Raw genomic sequence first — 13,983 nt, 5'->3', positions numbered from 1 at the left:
ATATATTTATCTTAATTGCATTAATTTATTTTAGATGAGGATTAATGTATGAAATAAGTTAACAAATTCATTTTATATCTAATAAAAGTATTGAAAGGTTTAGTACGAAAAAATCAACTCATTAAACAATCCCGTGTTAAGTAAAATCTTAGTAGGTGGGAACTCTTATTAGGAAGATCTCGTGACACTCCTTTCTCGAAGAGAGTCTCTACTGGTCTCTCAAACATGCACCCAACGCTTTGTTCGGTAGTTTAGAAATGTTTTCTCTCCACTCAACAATTTTTGTTATAATAAATAAATAAATTTTTGACTTATCTAAAGTAAAGATGGTTTAGAAAGTTTTACAATCGCTAATGACATGCTAGGAAGGCCAGGAAAAACTCACTCATAAGTAGGAGTGTTGAAGAATCTTCCCAAGGAGGGTTTATCGACCAACTGAGATTTTACTGATCCTAGGAGGATTCAAACCCTCGACTTATGAGGAGGCCGTGAGAGTTGAACTTGGAACCTGAAACATATTGTGCAATAATTATGTATCTTTTTTGGTACATTGAAAATATAATTACACTCTCTAGGAATTGATCCTAGACATTCCCCTCCCCAACTATACGTCCTCTAACTTTTACCATTTAGCTATCATTTGAAGACACAATTATATATGTCTTAAAATTTGTAATAATTAATTTCACATTTGATGGTTTATTTTATTTATAAAGTGATTTTTCACTATTTTGTATTTAAAGGAGCTAAATCCTACGAAAAAGAGGACTAACCAATAATAATACTAGTTTATAGGTTAGGTCATCCTTCCCTTATCTATATTTTATTTTCCCATCTCCCCTTTTTATCCTTCCACTTCCACACCATCAAAAAGCTGATAGAGAAAGCTTAGAGCAAAAGGAAAACATACAAGTTATAAAAATTGCCAATAATAATAAGAGATAATTCCAAATTCCAATAATACACGTACTCTATCTATCTCAGCGTCGTTTGTGTATAAATAGCAGAGAGCGAGCCACCCTTGTCTCCATTTTAACACAGAGCTCAGTGTTTTAATCATAATAATAATTTTAATTTTAATTTAACTTTATTCTTCTTCTCTCTCACTCTTCAGTTTAGTAGGGTTTTTCTTTATCCCCTTTCTTCTTCTTCTTCCTCTTTCTCTCTTCTTATCTTCATCGCAACAACAACAACAACAGTAACCGATTTCAGTTATAGAGAGAGAAAGTAATCTAGAGAGAGAGAGTGTGAGCGAGAGTGAGAGCGATCATCATGGATGCGCACGGCGCATTTGGCCTTGGCGGCGCTCGTTGGAGCCTCCGTTGTGGCCGTGTCGGCGTACTACATGCACCGCAAGACGCTGGCGCAGCTTCTGGAGTTTGCTCGGGCGGTCGACCGGGATGCTGGCTCCGACGGCGGAGATTCGCCGCTGGTTTCGAAGAGGCGCCATGGCGGCGCGAGGAGGAGGGGGAGCAACGGTTACCGGCGCAGCTCTGCGTCGCTGCCGGATGTTACGACGATCGACGGCGGGCTGGATGGGGAGGAGAAGAGGAACGGGCTGATGCACGTTGAGGGGATTCCGGCTGGGCTTCCGCGGTTGCACACGCTCCGTGAAGGTACGGTTATGCTGAGGCTTTTATAATGATATTGAGTTGAATCAATGATTATCTCAGTGACTGTGTATTGAGCTTGAGCTATAATCTGGCAAATTTTTGGTGTTCAATTGGTTCAGCTGTGTGTTAATCTCTTTTTGATCTGTTTCCGCAGCTTGGAATGTGTATCAAGTTGTGATTTCTCACTTAAGGAGTGTGGGTTTTTCACTTCACATTTTTAGTGTAATTAGAGACATTGAAGTCAATTTCAAACGGGTTGGAATGAATTGATTCTGTTGTTTTTTCTTTTGTATTTTTATTATTGGCTCTGTTTTTTGTTGTTTCGGTTCTGTTCTATGATGTTAACATGATAGAAGATGTTATAGAAGACTATAATTTGGGTTAGTCTCAACATTTTTATCCAGACTAAGATATGTGTCTCGCAGGAAAATCTACGAATTCTGGTTCCTTAAAGAGGAATATTTTAAGACCAACTTCTCCCAAATCTCCAGTTGCAAGTGCTAGTGCCTTTGAAAGCGTAGAGGGATCAGATGACGAAGATATTATATCAGAAAGCGCTAATTTAGATACTACATATCTGCACTCGAATGGAGATGTTGTAAGCAATGCATTTGTTCAATTAAGTTTACTTTTCGTTTGATTTTCTATATAAGAAGAAAGTTTAGTTTTGAGATGATAAGTAACTTGGCCTTTGTTTCTCCGCTTTTTTTTTCCTCCTTGCCCTTCCCTCTCCTGCTGGGCTTGCAATCACTCTAGCTTTTCTCTCAATACTTTTTAGCTGTGCTAATATGATGCAGTGTTCTATATTCACTAAGGTAAACAAATTGAATTACCTTTTAAGATTGATTTTGAAATGCATGCAGGGGGCTGAAGGTAAAAATCCATATGAGACTTTGCCTAATCATGTTAATACTAATGGAGAGCAGATGGCAATCACTGCTTCAAGTATGATCCGTTCTCATAGTGTTTCTGGTGATCTGCATGGTGTTCAGCCCGACCCAATAGCAGCTGACATTTTGAGGAAAGAGCCAGAGCATGAAACTTTTGCTCGATTGAAAATTACGCCTATTGGTATGAACTAGGAAATATAGCTTATTCTCTTGAATGCCAATAAATTGCTCCAAACGGGCTCTCTCATGTCATGCATAGATTCCCCTTCCTTTAAAAACTTGCTAACAACAGTTACAATCTTGAAAATCATTTATCAAACTCTAAATGTTATTTTTTCGGTATAGAGACTCCATCACCTGATGAAGTTGAAGCCTTTGTTGTTCTTCAAGAATGCCTTGAATTGAGGAAAAGATATATTTTTAGAGAAGCGGTTGCTCCATGGGAGAAAGAAATTATATCTGACCCCAGTACTCCAAAGCCTAACCTAGAGCCATTCTTTTACACTCGTGAAGAAAAGTCTGATGTGAGTTATCTTTATTTTATTTATATTTTTCCACTTGTGAAAACTTGGATCTCCCGACTTTATCCTCATGTGATTATAAGAGTATTATCTTTGTTGTTCTGCAGCATTACTTTGAAATGCAGGACGGGGTTATTCATGTATATCCGAATAGAGGCTGTAAGTAACTAAGGGACAAATCTTAAACTTTGTAATTACTACTCCTGCGGCGTTTCTTATGTTTGCCTATCTCTTTGCAGCCAAAGAAGAGCTTTTTCCTGTTGCCGATGCAACTACGTTTTTCACTGACCTCCATCAGATACTTAGAGTTATAGCAGCAGGGAATATCAGAACTTTATGCCATCATAGGCTTAATCTTCTAGAACAAGTAAATACAAGTCTAAATTGCTGAATAATTTCACTGAATATAAAATAAACTGCAGTCTATGCTTGTATTTTAGTTACAGATAAGAATCAAGTAGTTGTTTCATGTTTGACCAATTTTGTATGTATTCAGAAATTCAATCTTCATTTGATGCTAAATGCGGATAGGGAATTTCTCGCCCAGAAAAGTGCGCCACACCGAGACTTCTATAATGTTAGAAAAGTTGATACACATGTCCACCATTCAGCATGCATGAATCAGAAACATCTTTTAAGATTCATAAAGTCAAAGCTAAGGAAAGAACCAGATGAGGTGATATTTTGATTCTATTTGTCGCTACGCTGTGTCATATTTTGCTTTAACTCTAATTTCTTTCCTGGATGTTGTCATTGAGCTGTTGGAATCTTCTTGGCACACTATCATGAATTAAGCATTTATTTAGGTTGTTGAATGTCATCAGACACTTTATAGTATATTATTACCTATGAATAGAATGGGAAATGTAACAGGGATGCTTAAAAGGATTGGTTTACTTTCGTTAAATGCAAAAATATATATCACACGGATATTATGTGAATTATATTTTAGGAAGTGACACGTACTGCACAGTCTTACTATGTGTATTTTAACTTTTTTCAGGTTGTAATATTTCGAGATGGGACATATCTGACCTTGAAAGAGGTTTTTGAGAGTCTGGATTTAACTGGGTAATGAACATATGTAATTTTTATTATAATTGTAATTATAGTTGAAATTTGCTAGCAATAAGATTGAGTAATTAATAATGTTTTTGAACTTTTTTCAACAGATATGATCTCAATGTTGACCTTTTGGACGTTCACGCAGACAAGAGTACATTTCATCGCTTTGACAAGTTCAATCTTAAATACAATCCTTGTGGTCAAAGTAGGCTCAGGGAGATTTTCTTGAAGCAGGATAATCTTATTCAAGGTATATTTTTTTTTACAAGTATAACACATTTGAAGTCCTATCACACCTATATGTTTGCTTTTAACCATAGCCAATGTGCCAAATATGATGTATGGCTACTTAAATTATTCAAATGAGTTTTTTTATCACAGGTTAAAATTCAAAAAACCTCCACTATGGTTCATGTGTAGAAAATTCTGTGTGCTTTGAAACTCATCATAATGACTCCTTGAATACACTGAACTGTGCATATAAATTCCCTATAGGGGTTTTATGTACACACATGAAGGGGTCAATATGCACTGCTACTTGAGAAACAACTATTTTGGGAAAAAATCACTCATTTTTCAAAATCTCCCATGAAGCTGTTGATTAATAGTAATATAAACATGCACTTGGTTCAAGGAGTTCTGTTGGCCAGTTTCAACTTTCAAAGCACATTTTTGCGTATGACCCCAAATTTGGAGGGGGTTTCTCGTATCATGTATATTGTTGAACAATGGCTATATGTTAGTTTTATGGATTGCATTTGTGTTGCTATACAATCTTGAAATTATAGGGTTTTAGATGGTTAGGTTTAGAGGAGGAAAAGAAAGAATGGTTATTAAATACTCTGAATAGATACTTCATATGAGATGATATGTTTGTATTTGTGAGATACATAACAAATCCGTGTTTGTATTTGTATGAGGCTCATAATCCTAATGATATAATCTGGGCCCATAAACATGTTTGGAAAGCTAACTGAGATATTGGAGGTGTTGAAAATATGAGCTTTCTTAGATACTTAAATAGGCAACTCAACAATATAGTTGGAATGTCATCATCATGAAGAGATGATATTGCATACCTAAAAACGACTAAAAAATGTTGCATGACTAAAAAAGACAATATTTCGTCGGGAATATGGGCTCAATGAATAATCTATGGCAATAACAGACCGAACTTGTCAAGAGCAGCATCACTACCAGCATGACTCTGAAGTGAGAAAGGAGGAACAATCACAAGTATGATTCAAAATAGGTATGAATAGCCTACCAATTCATCTCTGTGGACTCATCAAGAAAGAAGTCATGGAATGTCTGTTTGGGGATGGAGATATGGAGATGATACTTAGGTTTGAACTGATGGTGCCAAACTACATTTCATGAAGGAAGAGGGGGTCAAATGTGACAGATTTTTGCTTAGGGGAAAGGGGACTCCATTTGCTTGAAAATTTAGGGCTTGACTACATTTAAGATAGGTGTTGTAGAAGAGTCTGGCACAAGAGGTATGATAGATGCGTTTGGGGAAGTGACGTGTAAGTTGTTAACAAGGTTGACTTAAAGGAGGATATCAACAGCCCACTATTGAACATTGCTGGTTGCGAGAGAGTAGGGCAGATATGATGGCTTGATGGCCACATGAGCTTGGTTTTGGTTGAAACCACCATGGGTGGACCAATCTGGATGAGACAAGTCTGATGGCTTGATCATCTTTCAGAAAGCTTGCTTGGAGATAGTTGTTGGATTGCAATGGGTAGTGACGCAGAACGGCCAACAAATAGTTAATACATGATGGTGACATGGTAGAATTGTTAAACAATACACCTGAGACCATGGGGCAACACCGGGATGGTGGTAGTGGACTCAAAGGCCTATTGACAAATATAGACTAGAAAGAGGATGCCTAAAAAATAACATGTCAACAAAGATGGCTAATAAGGAGGACAATAATCATGTAATTAAAGTTGACATCTAAACTTTAGGGAGTGTTGGAAGATAACTTTGATACCGTACTTGGAATTATAAAGTTAGCCTTTTAGGTATAGAGGGTGAAAAGGAGAGTAATGACTAAGTACCTAATTGGTATTTACTTGACATTAAATGATGTATAATATAAAAAATGGAAGCCAGTCCTAGGAGATCACCTAAGATAGTCTAAAATATTCAAGTCACAATATTGATTTATGATTTATTTTATATATTCTATGTTCTTACAAGTTTGATGAATATATTTTTCGGTCCCTGTGTATATGATATTCTATCGTCACAAAAATAGCCTTCTTTTTGCTAGAATCGGGTCAGCTACATAAGTTAAACGATCTGCTAGAAGTATAATATAAAGCCATTAATGTGTTTTCCTTCAACAGAAGCTTTTGGAATAGTTGGTTCATGATAACATCCCATCACCTATGATCTGCTGTATTTATTTGCATTATTTTGGCTGTTAATGACAAAAGGTTGGATTGTATAATGCTATTTATACCTGTAGTCATTGGTCATATAATATCTCATTAGATTTTTCTTAAGGTGGATGCACATCAATTTTGTGTTCGGCTGTATTATATCTTCCATTTGTTTTTTGTAAAATGAAGTGTAAAGTAGGGCGTAAATGGCCAAATTTGAATAGATGGATGGCTCTTGTAGAAGGAAACAGAGAATAGAGATGGGTTACATCTACTAGAGATATGGTGAAAATAATCCTGTAAAGGCTGAGGCAACCCTCACATGACAAGTTATCTCTTAGGGTTGTGTTAGACTCACCCAAATTCTGCGGTGGTATTAGAGTCTATCCTATATTCGATATTGGTGATTGCATCAACCTGGCCTTGCGATTTTTCAGAAAAGAAGTCCTATAATCTCTATCCTCTAAATGTCTAGTTTTGGGCATATCACTAAAATAGTCCTTATGAAGGCTTGGACAATCCTTATCTTACATGCTAGCTTTTGGGATTGAGTCGGGCTGAATCCAGTTATAATAGATTACTCTTGTAGGAGGGTGAGATTGCTTGAAAGTTGTATTTAATAACTGGATTTGAATTTCAAACTACCATGGTCATCCTTGGGAAATAATTTTAACTTGGTTTTTCAAATGCAACTGCCACATGTGGGTTAATGAAGTAGTGAAAGAAGCAAACATGAAAAGACTTCAAACAAATTGTTAGAAATCCTAAGTTAGAACAACACAACACCACAAAACCTTAGGCTTAAGGCAATGGATGTGTGTTCTTTATTATATATGCACTTGTGCCCTTGCTAATATAGGCAATGTGGGACTTCTTTGAGTCACCACTTTATTATCTCTATTACTCCCCCTCAATTGGGACTCCATTTTTTTTTTTTTTGCCTGTGCCTTGAACTCAGTGGTCGTCGGACTTGTGCTCCTTCGTCTGAGTCTGCCTTTCGACTTTCTTTGTCTGGGCTAGTACTCTAGCGGGAACATCGGAGTTCCTAGGACTTGTGCTCCTTCGTCTGAGTCTGAGGTCTTGGCTTGCGCAAATGGGACTGCCATTTTTGCTTTTTTTTTTTTTACTTTTTTTTTCGGTTTTTTTTTTTTTGAAGCGGAAGTCATGGCTTGGATCAGACCAGCTCTGATACCATGTTAGAAATCCTAAGTTAGAACCACACAACACCACAAAACCTTAGGCTTAAGGCAATGGATGTGTGTGTTCTTTATTATATATGCACTTGTGCACTTGCTAATATAGGCAATGTGGGACTTCTTTGAGTCACCACTTTATTATCTCTATTACAAATAGCTTCTAGTTGTTATTGAAAATTCGTGATGCACAGTTTTTTTAGCTAATTGCTGAGTTTTGTTGATTTCTTCAATTCCTAAGCATCTTTACTTACATATACTCATACTATGCTCTCATATTGAATAGGTCGTTTTCTTGGTGAGCTGACAAAGCAAGTGTTTTCTGATCTTGATGCCAGTAAATATCAGGTGCTTTCCTCAATCCTTGCCTATATATGTGTGTAATTATGTACTGATACATATATTTCTGTGGGGCCAGAAACTATTAAGATTAAGATTATAATGTAGTTTAAATAAACTAACTTAGGATATAACGTTACTTGATAGGTGTAGAAGTAATTTCACATAGAAAATTTTATTTTTATAATGAACTCTTGAAGGCCATATGTTAAGGTTAAAGAAAAACCAATATTTACCACTTCTCTTTAGCTATCTATTTTTCTAATTTTAAAAGTTTCATGGTATTAAATGATTTTTTAAGTTAATAACATGTGTCTTAAGAAAAAAATATAATTTGATTAACCATTAATTTATTTGAATAACCAATTAAGAGATAATTTGATTAGAGTTTAATGGATTTGCACTGTCACTGACATCCAACAACTTTGTGCCACTTAGGACTAACGGTTACATTTCATTTTTATTTAAATTAAATTTAAGTTATAATTTCTGATGTGGCAGAAAACAATTGAGTGTCTCTGTAAAGAATGTACACACTGATGGTGTACAAACATTAAATCCATTTGATTAACTGGTGTCTTAAGAAATATATATTTTTAGGGTGTTTGTGTCCCATCTTTTGCTTCTTATCTTCAGAAGTTATCAATCAATATATACTAGTTTGTTACTTTTCCATTTTACTCAACGCCTCAACTTGTCTTTACCATTAGCATTTATACATCTTTGTTTTGGTTCAGTTCCAATTATGGCACATGATGGAGAGATTTTTTTTGGTGGGTGTGTCCAATTATTTTCAAAAGTCAATTTTGTTTAAATTATATTAAGAAAATATCTATTTGCATTTTATTTTTCAATTGTTATTGTTGAAACCTGTCTTACGGCTTAAAATTTGTTCTCCTAATACTTGTTAGTTGTTATGTTATTCTGGTTAGATTCAGAAGCATTTAAAATTTTGGGAGGTCCATATTATAACAATATTTTATTCATGTTTTTAAACATTTAAGAAACTAGTAGTAATCAGATTAGGCATACTTTATTTGCTTGTACAACTAAAAAGCTATAGAATTTGGTAGTCATTTATATTTGTTTTTATAATGTTAATGATTTCCATTCTCCACCTAATGGTATAAATCTTCTTGTTGTCAACAATAATTTACCATTGCCTGATTTTTATATTGTACTTATTCCCTCCTAGATGTTTCTTAACTTGTGTCTTTCTGTATCTAATGTATTCACAGATGGCTGAATATAGAATATCAATATATGGAAGGAAGCAGAGTGAGTGGGACCAACTAGCCAGTTGGATAGTGAATAATGAATTGTACAGTGAGAATGTTGTTTGGTTGATTCAGGTATTATCTAGTTGTTTCATGCAAGGATATTGTAAATATTTCACTGTTTTAATCTTCATATTATAATTTGTGCAATCTCACCCGTGTTTTTCGAAGCAGTTGTGTTTCTATGAATTTGTAAAATAAAAACTAGAAACTGAGAACAAAAATAAGTCCATGTTGCTCTGTGTTTCTTATTTGAAAAACAATAAATTGGTCCTGTGTTTTCAAAATAGATTATACTAAAATAGTATGTCAGACAAGTTTTTTTATAATCTTTTTTTTATTACTAAAAACAGTGATCGAACACACCATAAGTATCTAATAGTATATCAGAAACTTTCCATTTCATGGCTTACTTTGCTCGAGAGTTTGTAATTGTTGGCAATTGATGGGAGTTCTTATGATATCTGTTTTACAGCTTCCACGATTGTACAATGTGTACAAAGAAATGGGAATTGTGACCTCATTCCAGAACATGCTTGACAATATCTTCATTCCACTTTTTGAGGTTACTGTTGATCCTGATTCACATCCCCAGCTGCATGTTTTCTTGAAACAGGTACGGTATTATTTACATTTGAAAATTACTTTTTAGTGTAAACATTCAAACTTTTTAGTTCTGTGAAAGATACTAGCATCGTCAGTTTGGTTCCCCAATCATTAATATTCTAAAAGGGTCTTTCATTTCACTTTTGACATCAAATCGATCTTCTGGTTGGGACCAATTTGATATTTTGATGTAAATGATTTACATTGAAGGACCATATTGTTCTTTGTATCATTCGAGGATCAAACTGATGACACTATTTCTGGAGCAGTGAAATGGTGTTAAATCTACTTTTTATATTGTAGGAATTCTGCCTTCATGGTTGCTTATTGACTGCTGATTGTAGAACTGTGTTCTATTACCTTTAGACTAATCAAATATCCAAAAGAATCTTAATGAACTCAATTATGCATTGCACACATTTACTTTTTATATTGTAGTATTAATTCTTCAGCTATTTATTTATTTCTTGTTTTTACATTTTTAGGTTGTAGGACTGGATTTGGTTGACGATGAAAGCAAACCTGAAAGACGACCAACAAAACACATGCCTACGCCTGCTCAATGGACTAATGTATTCAATCCGGCATTTTCGTACTATGTGTATTACTGTTATGCAAACCTTTATACCTTGAACAAGGTATGTAATTTTACTCCAGAATAACTTTAGATTTGTGTCAAGTTTTGGGTGCTTAGCTATTCACTCTATCACAAAGAAAACAATCAGGTTTTTATTGATAAATTTGAAAGAACAAGAAAGAGAATTAACAAGGGTAGGGCCTCTGGTCTGTAATAATGACTAGATAGCTTATTTAGGGCTCAAATGTTTCTCAAATCATAGACTGTCCATATGATCTATTCATATTCTTTTCTCTAGTGACTAAACACTACCTTAGATATGCATGTCAAGATTTTCTGCCTTAACTTCACGAATATTGCACAAGCATTTGAAGTTCCTTTGATTTGACACTGACATTAATATGTATAAATGTTTCCCAGCTTCGCGAATCAAAGGGAATGACTACAATCAAATTCCGTCCACATGCTGGAGAGGTATGTATTGGAGTGTATTTTCTGTCTATTTCATAATTGCGGAACAGGAACCTTATGCATATTATTGGTTTAGGCTGGTGATATTGACCACCTTGCTGCAACCTTTCTTACAACTCATAATATCGCACATGGAATCAATTTGAGAAAATCGCCTGTGCTTCAATATTTGTATTATCTGGCTCAGGTATGGCCCTTTTATCAACTTATTACTTGGTTGTGATATATGCAGTGGCTAACTATCTCTCGTGGACTATTTATTTATCAGATTGGTCTCGCGATGTCTCCTTTGAGCAATAACTCCCTATTCTTAGACTACCATCGGAATCCTTTTCCAGTGTTCTTCTTAAGGGGCTTGAATGTATCACTTTCTACTGATGATCCGCTCCAAATTCACTTAACAAAGGAACCATTGGTTGAAGAATATAGCATAGCTGCTTCTGTGAGATCTCTCTCTCTCTCTCTCTCTCTCTCTCTCTCTCCATGTGTGCCTGTGAGCAGGCACTTGTGCACATACACACACTGCAATTTGCATATAAACAGACAACACTTACATTTGGGGACACAAATTCTTCCTTTACAGGTGTGGAAGTTGAGCTCATGTGATTTATGTGAGATTGCTCATAATTCAGTTTATCAATCAGGTTTCTCACATGCCTTAAAGGTACATTTCTTTTCTGCCTCTCCCCTTGTACTCAGAGTTGCTGCCTTACACGAGCATGACCCTATGCAATATCAATTACCTTATTTTTCTTGTTCAATATTTTCATTATTTTGAACTCAGAATTTTGTCACAAACTCAACCATTTGTATGGAAAGAGAAAAATTATTTTCTGCAACCTCCTCCAATATTGAGTGAAATTCAGCGCGGTTAACAAATTATATTGATAAGTTATAAGTAGTCGGAATTTAGAAGTTACAGCTATGTTTTTGGAATTTAGAAGTTACATTGATAACTTCAAAATTAGTCCACCCTATAACTCCTGTTTACAATATATAGATGCAAACTTCATTACATTGTGCTCAATTGATTGGTTTCTTATTTCAGACACATTGGATTGGTAAGGAATACTACAAGAGAGGACCAGATGGAAATGACATTCACAAAACAAACGTTCCTCACATTAGGCTGGAATTCCGTGAAACGGTATGTGTTTACTAGTAATGATCAATATGCTTTCTCTGTTGGTTTTTTTTTCCTTGGTCAATGTTAGTTTTTCTTTTAGTACTGTATTTGATAATTTATACTGGATTAATTTGGATGGTTAGGGAATCAGAGTTAAAAATATTACTTTTAATTAAATTATTTTAATTACTTAACCAAGTAAATATAAATGCTATGTCTACTGATAGTGCTTTTTATTACTGATACCTGAACATTGTTCTAAGGAGTATACACGTTTGCGGATTTCAATTAAGTATTGGACCTAAAACTAAATAGGCAAAGGATTAAGGAACCGAACAAAATATTATTAGAACCAAAATCTACTGTAAACCTAAATATATTTTGCTCCTTGCAGATCTGGAGAGAGGAGATGCGACAGGTTTATTTGGGCAAACCCATCATTCCTGATGAAATAGAGAGATAAATTGTCGGGGGCATGCACAAATTCAATATACATGAACCAGGGAGATTGTGAATAGGTTCTTTTTCTTATTTCCTCTTCTTCCTTTTTTGTAATATGTGGTGTTCGTTCGTGTTTTCGTATTAGAATTTTGGCAAACCCGGCTTGTTCTGATGTTGACTGGACGTGTACATATGTAGGTAATATTAATTCCTCAAACCCATCCAGCATCAGAGATGAGCTGAAGATGTTATAAATTATAACGCTGCTTCGGTTTTGTGAATCCGATGCATAGTAGTATGCAGAACTCAGAGGATCATAGAGCTTATCGTTGAGCAAGGTTTACAGTTGAAGATCAACCTAGCCCTGAGAAAGTGTTTTCTTTTATTTATATGGGCCAGAATTTCAATGAGAAGGTTAGCAATAATTGCATGCATTGAGCAACTGTTGATGCGGTGATGTCTGTTGCTGCTAGAATGAACATAAGGGAGAGAAATTCTCTCAAAATTTTGACTTATAATATAGTGCCTTTTAATTGAAAGACGAGGAGCCCTTTTAAATTTTACGTGCTTGTTCAAGATGTCATGGCACTTCTAGGTGCAAACTGTGAAATTAGGCACTAAATAACATGGACAAACATCAAAATTGAATCATAAAATTATCAGGGTTGGCATGGCTTTAATAACTTTTGAATCTCTCACAAGGCTTTCAATTGTTGATAGAAATCGGATGTATATCTAAATTAATTTACTTTTTTTTTTTTTTTCCTTCTTTGGCCACCAGTCTCCCACGTGACTAATTTGGCTCGGGATACGGTAATGATGTCTCTGGTCACAAATGAATTTACTTTTATGAAAACATGAACAATTATGATTGTTCATTTAAATTATCATAAGGTGAGAGTGGTGATTTTAATGCACATGATTGCATCATTGTCGTCTTGAAGGGCCTGTTTAACTCCTTAAACCTTTCAATTTAGATGTAGCTTAACCTGATCTAGAATTTTTTTTAATAATAATGCTCTACAGAAAGGCTAAAATATAAAGTAAAAATCATCATTCTTCTTTTTCCTTAATCATCTTCTATCCTTAGTCGCGCGCCTAACCTTTAAAACTAAGAAATTTATCTTTCCCATCCTTTTTTTTAACAATACATATTACACCAATCACAGAACCGATTAACCCTATGTTTCCAATTCACGAACAATTATGTTTCCAATTCACACACAATTATGGGGTTTGAGTGTTAAGAGCTCTCTATTGTCACAATTTATAAACACAAAGTTCACATTTTTCATCTCTTCCAAAGAGTGAACAAGAGAGAGTAAGAGTTTAGGTGGAAGTGTTCTGGTCTCGGATAACCCTATGTTTCCAGTTCACACACAATTATTGGGGTTTGAGTGTTAAGAGCTCTCTATGTCAAGACATAAAGTTCACATTTTTCATCTTCTTCCAAGGAGTGAAGAAGAGA

At 35.0% G+C, this 13,983-nt stretch overlaps 1 protein-coding gene across 1 annotated transcript; it reads left to right on the top strand.

Annotated features, from left to right (window-relative positions):
- The first annotated feature begins 1,027 nt into the window (after positions 1–1,027).
- On the top strand, positions 1,028–13,078 carry LOC130748828 (AMP deaminase). Its single transcript, XM_057602072.1, has 20 exons — positions 1,028–1,616; positions 2,039–2,211; positions 2,477–2,684; positions 2,849–3,027; positions 3,132–3,183; positions 3,264–3,391; positions 3,521–3,700; positions 4,028–4,095; positions 4,197–4,339; positions 7,965–8,026; positions 9,256–9,369; positions 9,770–9,910; positions 10,386–10,538; positions 10,898–10,951; positions 11,025–11,135; positions 11,217–11,390; positions 11,532–11,612; positions 11,997–12,095; positions 12,469–12,592; positions 12,714–13,078. Exons 1-19 carry the CDS (start codon positions 1,277–1,279, stop codon positions 12,535–12,537), a joined length of 2,529 nt encoding a protein of 842 aa, XP_057458055.1. The 5' UTR covers positions 1,028–1,276; the 3' UTR covers positions 12,538–12,592; positions 12,714–13,078.
- The last annotated feature ends 905 nt before the right edge of the window (positions 13,079–13,983 follow it).

The sequence above is a fragment of the Lotus japonicus genome, chromosome 3 (genome assembly GCF_012489685.1).
Source record: "Lotus japonicus ecotype B-129 chromosome 3, LjGifu_v1.2".
Lineage (NCBI taxonomy): Eukaryota > Viridiplantae > Streptophyta > Magnoliopsida > Fabales > Fabaceae > Lotus > Lotus japonicus.
This window is presented reverse-complemented; position numbering and strand designations above follow the sequence as displayed.

Bases quoted from the DNA above. Each gene is read 5' to 3' on its own strand.
- LOC130748828 (XM_057602072.1), top strand. From the start codon at position 1,277: ATGCGCACGGCGCATTTGGCCTTGGCGGCGCTCGTTGGAGCCTCCGTT. The intron at 11,613-11,996 runs GTACATTTCTTT...TTCTTATTTCAG, and splicing joins GTTTCTCACATGCCTTAAAG to ACACATTGGATTGGTAAGGA. The intron at 12,096-12,468 runs GTATGTGTTTAC...TGCTCCTTGCAG, and splicing joins GGCTGGAATTCCGTGAAACG to ATCTGGAGAGAGGAGATGCG.